The 17543-nt window shown below is 47.4% G+C and overlaps 1 protein-coding gene across 6 annotated transcripts in view; it reads left to right on the top strand.

Annotated features, from left to right (window-relative positions):
* The first annotated feature begins 6640 nt into the window (after nucleotides 1–6640).
* TNRC6A (trinucleotide repeat containing adaptor 6A) overlaps nucleotides 6641–17543 on the top strand; it is a 61035-nt gene continuing 50132 nt past the window's right edge. For 4 of the 6 annotated variants that reach the window (XM_058156883.1, XM_058156885.1, XM_058156886.1 and 1 more), the window contains exons 1-2: nucleotides 11693–11885; nucleotides 12199–12246. In XM_058156883.1, coding sequence (XP_058012866.1) covers nucleotides 11719–11885; nucleotides 12199–12246 — 215 coding nt within the window. In that variant the 5' untranslated portion in view covers nucleotides 11693–11718. Of the gene's footprint in view, nucleotides 6786–7131; nucleotides 7180–11692; nucleotides 11886–12198; nucleotides 12247–15864; nucleotides 15953–17543 lie in introns of those variants that run through there. The other 2 variants (XM_058156887.1, XM_058156888.1) reach the window with 2 other exon arrangements.

Raw genomic sequence — 17543 nt, forward strand, 5'->3', positions numbered from 1 at the left:
TGTGATTGGACACACAAGGAATCTGTCTTGGTGCATATGCTCTCGGTGTACATAAAAGAAAAGATACCTTCTTCAAGATACAACATTTACAACACAAATGATGGTCATAGGGTACAATTTAACACTTAATGATACAACACTTAATGATAAGCATAGGGTACAAATAAGCAATCAGGAACAATCAATATCCGTATAAATCATAAGGATTACCAGCAACAAGGTTACAGTCATACAGTCATAAGTAGAAAGAGATTGGTGATGGGAACGATGAGAAGATTAATAGTAGTGCAGATTTAGTAAATAGTTTGACAGTGTTGAGGGAATTATTTGTTTAGCAGACTGATGGCATTTGGGAAGAAACTATTCTTGTGTCTAGTTGTTCTGGTGTGCAGTGCTCTATAGCGTCGTTTTGAGGGTAGGAGTTGAAACAGTTTATATCCAGGATGCGAGGGGTCTGTAAATATTTTCACAGCCCTCTTTTTGACTCATGCAGTATACAGGTCCTAAATGGAAGGCAGGTTGGTAGCCATTGTTTTTTCTGCAGTTCTAAAGATCCTCTGAAGTCTGTGTCTGTCTTGTTGGGTTGCAGAACCAAACCAGACAGTTCTAGAGGTGCAGATGACAGACTCAATCATTCCTCTGTAGAACTGGATCAGCAGCTCCTTGGACAGTTTGAGCTTTCTGAGTTGGCGCAGAAAGAACATTCTTTGTTGTGCTTTTTTAATGACATTTTTGATGTTAGCTATCTATTTTAGATCTTGTGATATGGTAGAACCTAGAAATTTAAAGGTCTCTACTGTTGATACTGTGTTGTCTAGTATTGTGAGAGGTGGAAGTATGGGAGGGTTTCTCCTAAAGTCTACCACCATTTCTACGGTTTTGAGTGTGTTCAGTTCCAGATTGTTCCGGTCGCACCACGAGGCTAGTCGTTCAACCTCCCATCTGTATGCGGATTCATCATTGTCTCGAATGAGACCAATCACTGTTGTGTCATCTGCGAACTTTAGTAGTTTAACAGATGGATATTGGTATACAGAGAGAAGTGGAGAGAGCACACAGCCTTGAGTGGGGCCCTGTGCTAATTGTACAAGTATCTGATTGGATTCTGATGTGATTCTGCTTAGCTTCACCTGCTGCTTCCTGTCTGTTAGGAAGCTTATGATCCACTTACAAGTGTGTTTAGGTACCTGTAGCTGGTTTTAACTTATTTGGAAGACTTGTCCTTACTCTTAAAACATCTCCCCCCACCCACCCAACATATACACATTTTTTTTTATTTGAATTTATATCCCGCCCTCAGACGGGATATAACTCAGGGCGGCTTACATTGTGTTAAGCAATAGTCTCATCCATTTGTATATTATATACAAAGTCAACTTTTATTGCCCCCAACAATCTGGGTCCTCATTTTACCTACCTTATAAAAGATGGAAGGCTGAGTCAACCTTGGACCTGGTGGGACTAGAACCTGCAGTAATTGCAAGCTGCTGTGTTAATAACAGACTGCATTAGCCTGTTGAACCACCAGAGGCCCCATGTCACATGTATTTGCTTACATATATATTTATTCCTTCAATAGAATGTTTTTCAGCCACGGCAAAATTATGAAACGGCATTTGCCATACTGGCTAGGGAATTCTGGGAGTTGAAGTCCACACATCTTGAAATTGCCAAGGCTGGAAAGCACACCTATAAACTTATATGGCTGGCTATCAACATGCAACTCTGGACATTTAACAATCGGTAAAGTAACAGGAACCACGAGAAGCAAACTAAAGGGGCGTTTTCACAGAGAATGAAACTCCACAGGCTGCCCCAGTGCCTGGCTGACAGCTTGGAGGAAGAGGCAGCCATGAGTGCCAGGAGGGGCCAGGGCCACCTTAATTCCGGCCAGAGGTTGCTCCATTGGGCCTTATCTGAGAGGGGATGGAAATGGAATTGAGGAAGGAGTAAATTTGTGAAAAGCTTTTCAGTTAACCAATTGATTTTATTTGCTTATATTTGAATATCAATGATGCTTGTAAATATGAAAATAGGCATTCAAGTACCTCTCCTAAAATGGTGCATTTTGTAATTACTTCTAAAGGCATTAGAATCACTGCAGTGTGTTTTTATGATCAAACCATTTCCATTCCTTGTATCAGATTTCTAACCTGGCATCTCCTAGAAGTATTGGAACAACGGCTTCCCAGATTCCCAGGTGTACTGGCCAATACATCCAGGGAAAGCCAGGCTGTAAAACATGGATTTTTAGGAATTAAGCCAATTGTGGCTTTGGAGGAATCACCACATAAATATTTAAATTAGGGTGCGCATCACTGAGAAAAATGAAGCATTATGCCAAGTAAACACTTTTAAAAAATTTTTAAAGTTATTTCCTGCATTTCTGTTCCAGTTTTCTGCTTTTCATCTTCACAGTGCCTCCATGAAGTTTGCTCATCCATTAGCCTTAGAACAGTGGTTCTCAACCTTTATAGTGCTGTGACCCCTTTAATACAATTCCCCATGATGTGGCGACCCCAACCATAAAATTATTTTCATTTTGAATTTATCACGCCTGAAGCCGTATTGGCTAGCGATCTGAACTGCTTGCGATTGCCTTGAGGACGGAGGCATTAAAGCGGAGACTCCTCCCCTATTAAGTTTATTGCGCCTAAAGCCAGATTAGGCTAGCGATTGGGAGTGATTGCAGCTGGCTTGAGAGGGAGACATCAGAGCAAAGATTTCTCTCTTTTTTAATTCATCGTGCCTGAAGCCGAATTTGGCTAGCGACTTGAAGAGCCTGCAGCTGGCTTGTGGAGTCAACCATTGGAGCGAGATTCTTTGACTCGCAAGTATACTTCCCATATTTCTGATGGTCTTAGGCGACCCCTGGCAAATCGTCATTCGACCCACAGGTTGAGAAATGCTGCCTTAGAACCAGGCCTCAGTCCAGCTCAGCGGATGTCCTGGGCTGCTTCCACCTTCTGCCAGCTGACCAAATGCATGGCCCCTCCTACTCCTGTTTCCTATTATTGCTTTTCTCATTCCACACTTGGGAGAGAACAAGGCAAGCCATCCAGAAAGTTGAAGTGGAATAAGAGCCAAAGCAGAGCAGGCTCTCTGGTTTAGTTTGACAAAAGTGGTGTTGTGGATCCACTGACTGAATAAAGGGTTTTTTTCTTTCTCTTTCTTTCTCTCTCTCTCTCTCTCTCTTCCGTCCTTCCTTCTCCTTGAACAAATGGAAATCCCCTCCTCCTGCTGCAAACAAACTGCCTGTCTTTTGAACACCAGAGGAAAATCTAATCACAATTCATATTCCTATCAGTTCTTCCTAGGAACTGGGGAGTGATAAGTTTTATCAGAGAAACAGAAGGCAGCTTTGGACCTCCTTCCTCACATGCAGAGCAAGCCTTGTTGGCTGCTGTTCACTGAATGAAAACAGATAAACCAACCTTGGTTTTGCAGGAACAAATATGCTGTTTCCAGTTCACAAGCAGAGCATCAGGGCAAATACTTTCTTGGTGATTTTTCCCTAGTATCTCATTCTCAAAGATATTCTTCACTGAGGTCCTATTTAGTTATCATGGCAAACCCTAACCCAGAAAATGGTTAATGTCAAGATTATTGTAATGCAGTTTGTGAGGCTTGATAAAACATCAAGCAAAAAAAGAATATTGGCAACACTCAACAGCTGGCCACTTTGCTCGACAATAAATGTGGAAACATCAGATTGTGGTTTTAGTCTGTCTCAACAGGAAGTCTCTGATTACTACCGTTAGGAAAGTGTTGAACCTACTCTGTGCAGAGATCTAATCTGGGAGGAGGCATGCAAGAAACGCTGAATAAATGCCTGCCTGGCACTAAGGAGGAAGAAACTCAATATAACCCCACTTTGCTTGTGTTTGACGCAAGAGGAGGCAGAGAGACACCTGGACTTTCAAGGTACTATTATTAACACTAAAGCAGAGGTGGGTTTTAGCAGGTTCTGACCAGTTCTGAGAACCGGTAGCAGAAATTTTGAGTAGTTCGGAGAACTGGTAGTAAAAATTGAGTTGCCACAGCCCCATATATTCTCTACTTCCCAAGTCCCAGCTGATAGGGAGGAAATGGGGATTTTGCAGTAACCTTCCCCTGGATTGGGGAAGGAATGGAGATTTTACAGTATCCTTCCCCTGCCACACCCACCAAGCCATGCCATACCCACCAAGCCACACCAAACAACTAGTAAAAAATTTTGAGATCCACCACTCTATTAAAGTATAGTTCCATCTTATACCATGTTCTGGGGAATGATGGTAGGTTCCTCTGTAATATGTTACGTTCTTTTTTTGTTTGTTCCAGGACATAGTTTAGTCCAAACCAATCTTAATAAACACAATCAATTCACCTCTTGTATCACTGAAATACTTTTTACGGGAACCACAGGATGTTCACTGATGGTTTCCTCCTTGTAGTGAATGGGAAGAAGGCACCCCCTAGAGGTTTGGAATCAAAATGATTAATCAAAAATAAGCTAGCCAATCAAGATAATGGGCAGAATCCAGCAAAACTCTGAAAACTCAAACTCTGTACAACTAATTTAGAGCAGGAAGTTTCCCCTCCCACTCAAGTGTTTGCCTTCCGTGCTCAGTTTGGCTCCTCCCAGATAAGAAATTGCGCTCCAAATGGGAGAATTGGAAAATCAAATGGAATAGCCCCACCTTCTACTCCCTGGAACAGGGGTCTCCAACCTTGGCAATTTTTAAGACTTGTGGACTTCAACTCCCAGAATCCCTCAGCTGGCTGAGGGATTCTGGGAGTTGAAGTCCACAAGTCTTAAAGTTGCCAAGGTTGGAGACCCCTGCCCTGGAAAGTTGATAAATTAAGGTCTCTCTTGCTTTGGCTTGCATTATAATCATTTATCTTCTCAAATCAAAAGTTTCATTTAATCTCTCATTCACCCCATCCAGTCTGCTAGCTGCTCTGCTTGTAGCCCACCTAGGGATTTTGGAAGTGGATTGACTGCAGCTGGAAAGGATGAAATGGACCCGTCACAAAAAGCAGAACTGGTTGTTCACGTGGGTGACAGCAATGCAGTTCTTCTTGTGTTAGATTTCTCAACTGCTCACTGACAGCATCCTTCTAGAACTCATAAGGGTTAGGAGTTGGCCACACAGTATTCCTCCTGTGGAAGTATAGGGCCCACTGAAGGCTTATGTCATTGGCACATTTCAGAATATACTCTCCTGTGGTTGTGTTCTATTATAGTTGTTTTAATTGTATTTTAATGATGTTGATTGTTCAGATTTGTTATTTAACTGTGTCCATTGCCCAGTCACATATGATAGATAGGGGTAGTCAACGTTTTTATACCTACTGCCTACTTTTGTATCTCTGTTAGTAGAAAAAATTTTCTAACCGCCCCCAGTTCCACAGTAATGGTGATTTATAAAGTATGGAAGTAACTTTACTTTATAAAATTTATAATTTGACAATTTGACAAAACCCCTACCACCCACCATGAAAGCTGGAACGCCCACTAGTGGGCGGTAGGGACCAGGTTGACTACCACTGTGATAGATGAACAGGTATATAAATTGAATAAATATTGCAGTTGTCCCAGTCCTTTGTGAGTGGGCAGTGCAGATAATGGAGGATTAGCAATCCAGTCTGTGCTATGTGCACAGGGACTCATTCTCGTAACGCCTGCATATCAGGTTGCTGGGGAATTCCTGTCAAGTTTATGGATGTCTCCCGAATAAGAATGCAAGGTAGAAACCCAGTTAGACGTTTCCATCCCGATCCAGGCAGCTGATGCGCAGGTCCCTAGAAAATGCCAAACGCCCAGCAACTGCAGGAGATAAAACAACACAGGATCCCACCAAGAGCTCTGTGGTTCTTTACATGCTCAGCCCAGAGTTCTCTCTTCGCGACCTGCCCGGAAAGCATCACAAGGAAGATTAAAGTTGCAAGCAAGGATTTCTCCTGCTTGGGCTGCCGGGTGGGGGGTGTTGGACTAGAGCAGGGGTCTCCAACCTTGGTCCCTTTAAGACTTGTGGACTTCAACTCCCAGAGTCCCTCAGCCAGCAAAGCTGGCTGAGGAACTCTGGGAGTTGAAGTCCACAAGTCTTAAAGGACCAAGGTTGAGACCTGACCAGTTGACCTCAAGGTCCCTTCCAACTCTCTTAAATTTCAGAAGAGTTACTTATATAGGGCTTCCATCTTTCCGGCCCAGAGAAGCCGCTGCTCTCGGCCGGGCAGAACCGACTTCCTGACACCGAACCCCGCGCTGGCTGGGTAGGGGACTGCATTCCCACCCCCCACCCCCCGCTCCGAAGCCCAGGGGGGCGACTCCGGGCTGCTTCCAGGCAACCAGGGACCCTCTCGTAGCCGGGGCGTCCCCTCGGCGGCGGCTCAGGGCCCCCAGGCGTGGGCTCCGGGCCGGGGCTCCCCGCAGGGCCGACAGGAGGGTCCAGCGTCGGCGGCGGCGACCGCTCTGCGTATCTCACCCAAGATTAGGCCGCTTCGTCGGGCAGCGGGAGGGCGCCATCTTGGGGGGGGCGGGCCCTGCGGCCGGAAGTCCTTCCCGGGCGGGGCGGGCCTTCCGGGGTCGGGGCGGGCACTGGCGGGCCTCCTCCGTGAGGGAGGCTGGAAATGGCGGCTGGGCGCGGGGCGCGAGGAGGCGGCCGAGGGCGGCGGCGGCGGCGGCGGCGCCCGCGGACGACGGCGGCGGCCCGGCGGGCCCGCCGAGGGGCCCCCCCGGAGCGGCGCCGGGCCCGGGACCCCGCGCCTAGGAGGCCCGCCCCCCGCGCCAAGCACATGCGGTGAGAGCCCCGCAGAGCGCCCGCTCTGAGGAGAAGGAGGAGGAGGAGGAGGAGGCCCGCGGGGAAGGCGCTCGGGAGCGGCCGGCGGGAAGGGGAGAGCGAGGCCGGCGCCCCGTTCCTCTCCCTCCCCCGGTCGGCGGCCTTTGTCCCGGGGTGCCCCTCCCCCCCCGAAGGCCGCCCCTCCCCCCACCCTCCCTCCCTCCCCGGTGCGGCCCCGTCCGAGCATCCTCGGCCGGCCTTCTTGGGGGGGGGGAGGCGGCGGCCCCGCGGTGCTTCTTTCGTGGCGGGGGGGGGCGTCGTCGGGGCTCGCTCGGCCTCCCTGACGGGCTCTTTTTTTCTCTTGCAGAGTGTGGGAAGCCAAAGCGACCAAAGACGCCGAAAGGAAACCAAGCAGGTGAGGCGAAAGTTTTGCGGGGCTGCGTCGTGTGGGAGACTTGAGGGGGGGAGGGGAGAAGGGGGGGGGAACCAATAACGCGCCGTTTTCTGCCTTCTTTCCTTTCCTTTCTTCTTTTTTTCTCCATCCCTTCGAAGGGCTCTGGGGCCAGGCAAAATACTTTCTTCTTTTTTTTTTGCTACGTGGAAAAGCCGCCTCAGGAATGAATGTCGGGTTTGTTGGTTTGCTGGCGTGTTTTCCCCCCCCCCCCCCCCCCCCACCCCACTCCAACTTTGTCCTGCCAAATAGATTTCCCATCGGCTGCAAAGTCTCTCTCTCTTTCTCTTTTTTTTTTTTTGGGCTGGCCTTGAACTGGACACACAAACCGCATCTTGTGAAGAAAGGAAGATGTATTCCTTGTCTGTAGTCACACATTGAGAGGCAAGTGCTGACCGGCGTTCAAGAGAATTTTGAAGCTGCCCTTTCAGAGCCCTTAGAAAATTGAGTATTTGTTTAAACCAGGGGTCTCCAACCTTGGCAACTTTAAGCCTGGAGGACTGCAACTCCCAGCTTTGCTGGCTGGGGGATTCTGGGGGTTGAAGTCCACAAGTCTTAAAGTTGCCAAGGTTGGAGACCCCTGCCCTGGAAAGTTGATAAATTAAGGTCTCTCTTGCTTTGGCTTGCATTATAATCATTTATCTTCTCAAATCAAAAGTTTCATTTAATCTCTCATTCACCCCATCCAGTCTGCTAGCTGCTCTGCTTGTAGCCCACCTAGGGATTTTGGAAGTGGATTGACTGCAGCTGGAAAGGATGAAATGGACCCGTCACAAAAAGCAGAACTGGTTGTTCACGTGGGTGACAGCAATGCAGTTCTTCTTGTGTTAGATTTCTCAACTGCTCACTGACAGCATCCTTCTAGAACTCATAAGGGTTAGGAGTTGGCCACACAGTATTCCTCCTGTGGAAGTATAGGGCCCACTGAAGGCTTATGTCATTGGCACATTTCAGAATATACTCTCCTGTGGTTGTGTTCTATTATAGTTGTTTTAATTGTATTTTAATGATGTTGATTGTTCAGATTTGTTATTTAACTGTGTCCATTGCCCAGTCACATATGATAGATAGGGTAGTCAACGCTTTTATACCTACTGCCTACTTTTGTATCTCTGTTAGTAGAAAAAATTTTCTAACCGCCCCCAGTTCCACAGTAATGGTGATTTATAAAGTATGGAAGTAACTTTACTTTATAAAATTTATAATTTGACAATTTGACAAAACCCCTACCACCCACCATGAAAGCTGGGCGCCCACTAGTGGGCGGTAGGGACCAGGTTGACTACCACTGTGATAGATGAACAGGTATATAAATTGAATAAATATTGCAGTTGTCCCAGTCCTTTGTGAGTGGGCAGTGCAGATAATGGAGGATTAGCAATCCAGTCTGTGCTATGTGCACAGGGACTCATTCTCGCGCCTGCATATCAGGTTGCTGGGAATTCCTGTCAAGTTTATGGATGTCTCGAATAAGAATGCAAGGTAGAAACCCAGTTAGACGTTTCCATCCGATCCAGGCAGCTGATGCGCAGGTCCCTAGAAAATGCCAAACGCCCAGCAACTGCAGGAGATAAAACAACACAGGATCCCAGCAAGAGCTCTGTGGTTCTTTACATGCTCAGCCCAGAGTTCTCTCTTCGCGACCTGCCCGGAAAGCATCACAAGGAAGAATAAAGTTGCAAGCAAGGATTTCTCCTGCTTGGGCTGCCGGGTGGGGGTGTTGGACTAGGCAGGGGTCTCAACCTTGGTCCCTTTAAGACTTGTGGACTTCAACTCCCAGAGTCCTCAGCCAGCAAAGCTGGCTGAGGAACTCTGGGAGTTGAAGTCTACAAGTCTTAAAGGGACCAAGGTTGGAGACCCCTGGACTAGTTGACCTCCAAGGTCCCTTCCAACTCTCTTAAATTTCAGAAGAGTTACTTATATAGGGCTTCCATCTTTCCGGCCCAGAGAAGCCGCTGCTCTCGGCCGGGGCAGAACCGACTTCCTGACACCGAACCCCGCGCTGGCTGGGTAGGGGACTGCATTCCCACCCCCCCCACCCCCGCTCCGAAGCCCAGAGGGGCGACTCCGGGCTGCTTCCAGGCAACCAGGGACCCTCTCGAAGCTGAGGCGTCCCCTCGGCGGCTGCACAGGGCCACAAGTCGTGGGCTCCGGGCCGGGGCTCCCCCGCAGGGCCGACAGGAGGGTCCAGCGTCGGCGGCGGCGACCGCTCTGCGTATCTCACCCAAGATTAGGCCGCTTCGTCGGGCAGCGGGAGGGCGCAAAATACTTTCTTCTTTTTTTTGCTACGTGGAAAAGCCGCCTCAGGAATGAATGTCGGGTTTGTTGGTTTGCTGGCGTGTTTTCTCTCCCCCACTCCAACTTTGTCCTGCCAAATAGATTTCCCATCGGCTGCAAAGTCTCTCTCTCTTTCTCTTTTTTTTTTTTTTGGGCTGGCCTTGAACTGGACACACAAACCGCATCTTGTGAAGAAAGGAAGATGTATTCCTTGTCTGTAGTCACACATTGAGAGGCATGTGCTGACCGGCGTTCAAGAGAATTTTGAAGCTGCCCTTCCAGAGCCCTTAGAAAATTGAGTATTTGTTTAAACCAGGGGTCTCCAACCTTGGCAACTTTAAGCCTGGAGAACTTCAACCCAGCTTTGCTGGCTGGGGAATTCTGGGGGTTGAAGTCCTCCAGGCTTAAAGTTGCCAACGTTGGAGACCCCTGCCCTGGCAAGTTGATAAATTAAGGTCTCTCTTGCTTTGGCTTGCATTATAATCATTTATCTTCTCAAATCAAAAGTTTCATTTAATCTCTCATTCACCCCATCCAGTCTGCTAGCTGCTCTGCTTGTAGCCCACCTAGGGATTTTGGAAGTGGATTGACTGCAGCTGGAAAGGATGAAATGGACCCGTCACAAAAAGCAGAACTGGTTGTTCACGTGGGTGACAGCAATGCAGTTCTTCTTGTGTTAGATTTCTCAACTGCTCACTGACAGCATCCTTCTAGAACTCATAAGGGTTAGGAGTTGGCCACACAGTATTCCTCCTGTGGAAGTATAGGGCCCACTGAAGGCTTATGTCATTGGCACATTTCAGAATATACTCTCCTGTGGTTGTGTTCTATTATAGTTGTTTTAATTGTATTTTAATGATGTTGATTGTTCAGATTTGTTATTTAACTGTGTCCATTGCCCAGTCACATATGATAGATAGGGTAGTCAACGCTTTTATACCTACTGCCTACTTTTGTATCTCTGTTAGTAGAAAAAATTTTCTAACCGCCCCCAGTTCCACAGTAATGGTGATTTATAAAGTATGGAAGTAACTTTACTTTATAAAATTTATAATTTGACAATTTGACAAAACCCCTACCACCCACCATGAAAGCTGGGCGCCCACTAGTGGGCGGTAGGGACCAGGTTGACTACCACTGTGATAGATGAACAGGTATATAAATTGAATAAATATTGCAGTTGTCCCAGTCCTTTGTGAGTGGGCAGTGCAGATAATGGAGGATTAGCAATCCAGTCTGTGCTATGTGCACAGGGACTCATTCTCGTAACGCCTGCATATCAGGTTGCTGGGGAATTCCTGTCAAGTTTATGGATGTCTCCCGAATAAGAATGCAAGGTAGAAACCCAGTTAGACGTTTCCATCCCGATCCAGGCAGCTGATGCGCAGGTCCCTAGAAAATGCCAAACGCCCAGCAACTGCAGGAGATAAAACAACACAGGATCCCACCAAGAGCTCTGTGGTTCTTTACATGCTCAGCCCAGAGTTCTCTCTTCGCGACCTGCCCGGAAAGCATCACAAGGAAGATTAAAGTTGCAAGCAAGGATTTCTCCTGCTTGGGCTGCCGGGTGGGGGGTGTTGGACTAGAGCAGGGTCTCAACCTTGGTCCCTTTAAGACTTGTGGACTTCAACTCCCAGAGTCCCTCAGCCAGCAAAGCTGGCTGAGGAACTCTGGGAGTTGAAGTCCACAAGTCTTAAAGGGACCAAGGTTGGAGACCCCTGGACTAGTTGACCTCCAAGGTCCCTTCCAACTCTCTTAAATTTCAGAAGAGTTACTTATATAGGGCTTCCATCTTTCCGGCCCAGAGAAGCCGCTGCTCTCGGCCGGGGCAGAACCGACTTCCCGACACCGAACCCCGCGCTGGCTGGGTAGGGGACTGCATTCCCACCCCCCACCCCCCGCTCCGAAGCCCAGAGGGGCGACTCCGGGCTGCTTCCAGGCAACCAGGGACCCTCTCGAAGCCGAGGCGTCCCCTCGGCGGCTGCACAGGGCCACAAGTCGTGGGCTCCGGGCCGGGGCTCCCCCGCAGGGCCGACAGGAGGGTCCAGCGTCGGCGGCGGCGACCGCTCTGCGTATCTCACCCAAGATTAGGCCGCTTCGTCGGGCAGCGGGAGGGCGCCATCTTGGGGGGGGCGGGCCCTGCGGCCGGAAGTCCTTCCCGGGCGGGGCGGGCCTTCCGGGGGCGGGGCGGGCACTGGCGGGCCTCCTCCGTGAGGGAGGCTGGAAATGGCGGCTGGGCGCGGGGCGCGAGGAGGCGGCCGAGGGCGGCGGCGGCGGCGGCGGCGCCCGCGGACGACGGCGGCGACCAGGCGAGCCTGCCGAGGGCCCCAGCGGAGCGGCGCCGGGCCCGGGACCCCGCGCCTAGGAAGCCCGCCCCGCGCCAAGCACATGCGGTGAGAGCCCGCAGAGCGCCCGCTCTGAGGAGAAGGAGGAGGAGGAGGAGGCCCGCGGGAAGGCGCTCGGGAGCAGCCGGCGGGAAGGGAGAGCGAGGCCGGCGCCCGTTCCTCTCCTCCCCGGTCGGCGGCCTTTGTCCCGGGTGCCCCTCCCCGAAGGCCGCCCTCCCCTCCCTCCTCCCCGGTGCGGCCCCGTCCGAGCATCCTCGGCCGGCCTTCTTGGGGAGGCGGCGGCCCGCGGTGCTTCTTTCGTGGCGGGGGCGTCGTCGGGGCTCGCTCGGCCTCCCTGACGGGCTCTTTTTTTCTCTTGCAGAGTGTGGGAAGCCAAAGCGACCAAAGACGCCGAAAGGAAACCAAGCAGGTGAGGCGAAAGTTTTGCGGGGCTGCGTCGTGTGGGAGACTTGAGGGGGGGAGGGGAGAAGGGGGGGGGAACCAATAACGCGCCGTTTTCTGCCTTTTTTCCTTTCCCTTTCTTCTTTTTTTCTCCATCCCTTCGAAGGGCTCTGGGGCCAGGCAAAATACTTTCTTCTTTTTTTTTTGCTACGTGGAAAAGCCGCCTCAGGAATGAATGTCGGGTTTGTTGGTTTGCTGGCGTGTTTTCTCTCCCCCCCCCCCCACTCCAACTTTGTCCTGCCAAATAGATTTCCCATCGGCTGCAAAGTCTCTCTCTCTTTCTCTTTTTTTTTTTTTGGGCTGGCCTTGAACTGGACACACAAACCGCATCTTGTGAAGAAAGGAAGATGTATTCCTTGTCTGTAGTCACACATTGAGAGGCAAGTGCTGACCGGCGTTCAAGAGAATTTTGAAGCTGCCCTTTCAGAGCCCTTAGAAAATTGAGTATTTGTTTAAACCAGGGGTCTCCAACCTTGGCAACTTTAAGCCTGGAGGACTGCAACTCCCAGCTTTGCTGGCTGGGGGATTCTGGGGGTTGAAGTCCTCCAGGCTTAAAGTTGCCAAGGTTGGAGACCCCTGGTTTACAGAGTTCAGTGTGTGTGTGTGTTTTTAAAAAATTGCTTCTGCATAACTGGATTCATTTCAAGGAGTTTTTCCATTGCAAAAGATCTTGTGAGGCGTATTGCTCGTATATGGTCTTCAATCATTGATTATTTTTTTTAATCGAAAATCTAAAAGTTAGGAATTCATTTATATATCCTTCCAAGGTCAATAAAATGAGGACCCAGATTGTTGGGGCCTATAGGCTGACTCTAGGGTTATAGTCTCCAACCTTGGCCTCTTTAAGACTTGTGGACTTCAACTCCTAGAGTTCCTCAGCCAGCTTTGCTGGTTGAGGGACTCTGGGAATTGAAGTCCACAAGTCTTACAAGGACCAAGGTTGGAGACCCCTGCTGTAAAGCATTGTGAAGCGGTATGTAAGTCTTAAGTGCTATTGCTATTGCTATATATACTTCAGATAGTTTAATCCTGAAAATCAGAATAGTAATCTCCCAGCATCTTTAGAGGCTTACACCACATAGCAAAATGAATAACTTTTTAAAAGATCTTCAACTTAATCCTTGTTGAAATTCTAATTCTTCTGATAATAGTAGTTGAGCTTCCTTTCCCTGTTATATTGTTATTTAAAATAGATTAAAAACCAGTGGTGTTTTTATCTTCCTAGTCTTCCTATGCTTTGGGTAGTCTGAAAAATAAGGATGATTCAGTAATTTTAAAATCCAACAAAATGTTTACTGGGCAAAACAGAATTTTGGCAAGAACGGTAACTATTGCTAGCCAGATGTTTTCTATCTTTATTGGGACTAAATAAAGATGATTGATTTCCCTCTTTGTAAATCTGCATTCCTGTTTTTAAAGAGAGCACTTATTTGCTAATCCTGAAAATTATATCTGTCAGAGGTCATAAGCAGGATATATATATAAAATAAATACCACCAGGGAAAGCCTTCCCCATTCCTTATATGAAAAAGAAATAATGTTCCCAGTTATGTTGAATCGGGCATAATGAGGATTCTGCCTGAAGAGTTGTTTGTATATATTCCTCACTCTTTGGAATATATAAAAGCAGGAAGAATATGTTAAAGGCAACTTAAGCGTTTACTGTCAGTACTCAGCATAGTCATGAAGGGCTTATGAAAAACTACTGCGGCAGTAGTGGTTCTGTTTATGTCTGCATGATGTTTTTACTATGCCCCTCGGAATAAAAGCTGATTAATGGGAGTATAATACCTTTTAGACTGGCCTGACTGTTGTACAGGTTTTAGTACAAGTAGTCCTTGACTTATGACCACAGTTGAGCCCAAGACAGTTAAGTGAATTTTATGACCATATTACAAGCTTTCTTGCCTCAGTTGTTAAGCGAATCACTGGAGCTGATAAATGAGTAACCTGGTTGTTAAGTGAATCTGGCTTCCCCAGTGACTTTGCTTGTCAGATGGTCGCAAAAGCTGATCACATGACACCCCCCACCCCTTCCGGACACTGCAAATGTCATAAATATATTTTGTATTGGGGGGGGCTGCTGTAGTTCTAAGTCACTTTTTTCAATGTTCTTGTTGCTTCCAACAATCACTAAATGAATGGTTGTAAGTCAAGAATTACCTCTAGATGGGCTGAAATCCTCTAGTTCATATGCCATGTAGAAAGGTCTGAGTCAGAGGACAGTTGAACCTGTTAACATAGATATTTGTGAGGGGCAATATTTCCAAAGACCACTTTTTAAATCATCTACAACAGCGGCCCCCAAACTTTTGGGTGCCAGGGACCTGTTTTGTAGAGGGTGTTTTTTCTACAGTCTGGGGTGGGGGTGGGGGTGGGGTTTTGAGTGCTGTCTGGATCCTGTGGGCTTTGCTGTACAACCTGGTTTCCTGTACAACCTGGTTTCTGGTGAGCTATGGACCGGTGCCTGGCTGTGGACCAGGAGTTTGGGGATATCTGATCTACAGTATTCCAGTTCGTTTTGATAATGAATCTATAACAGGCCTGGTGAACCAGTATGTGTAGGCAGAGTTGTACAGGAAAAGACAGTCTTTCTTTCCAGTCTTTGAAAGTTTAGCCTGCAACCACCAGTAAAGGGGTCCATCAAGACCAAATCCACAATTTGAGAAATGTACTTAAGTGGATGTTGCCAGATCTCTGCCACTGTACCCTCCCCTGTCACCAAAAAAGCTGGCTTCATTCAGTTGTGAATTATTTCAACAATCAACCAGAAACATGCAACTCTTTGTGCTTGGTATTTGCACCTCTGCCCATCCTATCTTGTTGAGCACTAAGCAAAGGAAAGCCGTGTCCCAAAGGATTGTTCTCTGTTGTGGCTTTGGGCGGTCTTTCATCCCTTCGCTTTAGCTAAACATGTCACATAGTTTTAATTGTACCTTTCTTAATGGGTAAGTAACCTTTGCATATGTGATCCATGCACTAAGCGTTTACCAAATTTTGCCTAAAATATTAAATTGCAGCTTTAACTTTATTGCTTTTAAATTCATTGAATTAGGCCTGAGGTTCAGGATGTTGTACCTTTACTGGAGAGAACCAGATCCATACCTACTCTCGGCCAGGAAACTTCCCTTGGTGACTCTAGGTTAGAAATAATTTCTCACAAGGTAGTAGCTGTGGAGCAAAATCAGAGGAAAGAGCTCCTAGAGGAAAGGAAGGGTAAAAACCTAAGGACTCAAAGAAGTTGGTACTATCAATACAGATAGTCCTTGACTTACGATCACAATTGAGCCAAAAAAATTTGTTGCTAAGTGAGACATTTGTTAAGTGAGTTTTGCCCCATTTTATGACCTTTCTTGCCATGGTTGTTAAGTGAATCACTGCAATTATTAAGTTAGTAACACAGTTATTAAGTGAATCTAGCTTCCCCGTTGCCTTTCTTGTTAGAAGATCGCAAAAGGGGATCACATGATCCTGGGACACTGCAACCATCATAAATAGGAGTTAGTTGCCAAGCGGCTGAATTTTGATCACGTGACCTGCAACGGTTGTAAGTGTGTAAAATGATTGTGTTTCTTTTTTTCAGTGCCATTGTAACTTTGAACGGTCAATAAATGAACTGCTACATAAGTCGAGGATTACCTGTAAAAACCTAAGATCACACTGACTAGTTCAAGGTAGCCTTTCTATTACCAGCACTCGTAGGTCCTCTGTTAACATTTTAACCTTCCTGTCTTAGGTGACTGGTGGTTTCTGAGCATACCGTCCCTCGTGGGATTGCATGAAACAAGCCAGATCTGGGTGGGAATGATGGGTACCAAGTTTGGGTATTTAGGATGCTGTCACCAAGCATACTACGTAATATTTTTGAAGTTTGTGAATTAAGTCCATTCTTAGAAATGCATTAATTTTTCAACATTTCTATATACCTTGCCCAGGCAGCTAAGGTCCCAGTAAAATTTAGAAATATTGCAAAAATCAAGAAAAGGTAAAAAAAAAGTCCCTCAAATGTGGGTTAGGGGCAGGATGTAAATTTTTATCTCCAAACAGCCTCTTAAAGCCCTTTTATTTTGCTGGACAGCCGATTTTACTGGGATGGGGCAGTTCTTGGAAAGGCCTGTTTTCAAGTCTCCCCTTGATCTGCTGATGAAAAGGAAGCCAGAATATCTGCTTGTGCAGAAATCAACCGGGAGACTGCATCTAAAACCATGTAATTTTGTTGTTAAGATTTCAGCCCATCCAGTCTTTTGATTGTGGAAGGCAGAAACCTGAAGAAATAAATCTTTTAAGACTTCAAAAGGCAATAACAAGCACCTTGAATTGTATCTAGAAATAAACCAATAACCAGCCTCTAATACTGGTGAAGCAGAGCTGTATCAATTCACTGGTATACAGATCGCTGCGTTTTATACCAAATGTCCCCAGAACGTTTCAGGTCATTGACTGTTGAGGTAACAAGGGTGTGAGTGACTAGTGCTAGTTCTAAAGGCTGCCTACTCTCAGAAGGGGCCAGTTGCATGCCAGCTGACTTAGCTACACTGTCCATTAGCTCTTCTAGTCAGAGCTGTGAGTCGGGAAGTCTCTCAAGTTCCAGACATTCTCCTTCATTGGGAATGCAGCCCAACGTAGAGTGGTTAGGAACGGCACGAACTGTTTCTGCACAAACACTGGAGTGCATTTTCAGCAGGTTTTGTCCCATTCGTATCCTTTCAGTCTCCAGATGCTGCATTAGTACTTCCACAGCATCTCTGCTTGGCCCAGGGTGAAGACACATAAAAGGATGTCATTTCCTTCTTGAAGATACTCTACCCCACCAGCAGCTGACCTTTTTCAACAGTTTTATCTGCGTGTTAAATAACATGGAAGGCAGTGCTGAGCCGTGTAGTACCTTATGCTGGAGTAGCTAAGAGCTCAAGTAATATTGATTGTAATCCTCCATTTAGCGCAGTGTCCCTGAATCTTAACCCTTGTCAGCAGTCCAGAGGAATATCATCGTTTAATGATATTGAACAACTGCAGAGTGAGCCACGTTCCCTCCAGGTCCTGTCAGGACATCCAGCACTGCCCTCCATGTCTGGGCCAAAGCTTAGCTAGGGGAGATCCAAATCCATTTCTTTAAGAACTTCCTTCAGCCCAACCACTTCATCCAACCCCCCAAATTGGAAGGTTGGAAGTTGCATGTTGTGGATGGATTGAGAGATGCAGAGGCTCGCTACTGCCTTTTTCCAGGAGCCCCCACTGTCAAAAAGACATTGATCATCTCCCAAA

Source organism: Ahaetulla prasina, chromosome 14 (genome assembly GCF_028640845.1).
Source record: "Ahaetulla prasina isolate Xishuangbanna chromosome 14, ASM2864084v1, whole genome shotgun sequence".
Lineage (NCBI taxonomy): Eukaryota > Metazoa > Chordata > Lepidosauria > Squamata > Colubridae > Ahaetulla > Ahaetulla prasina.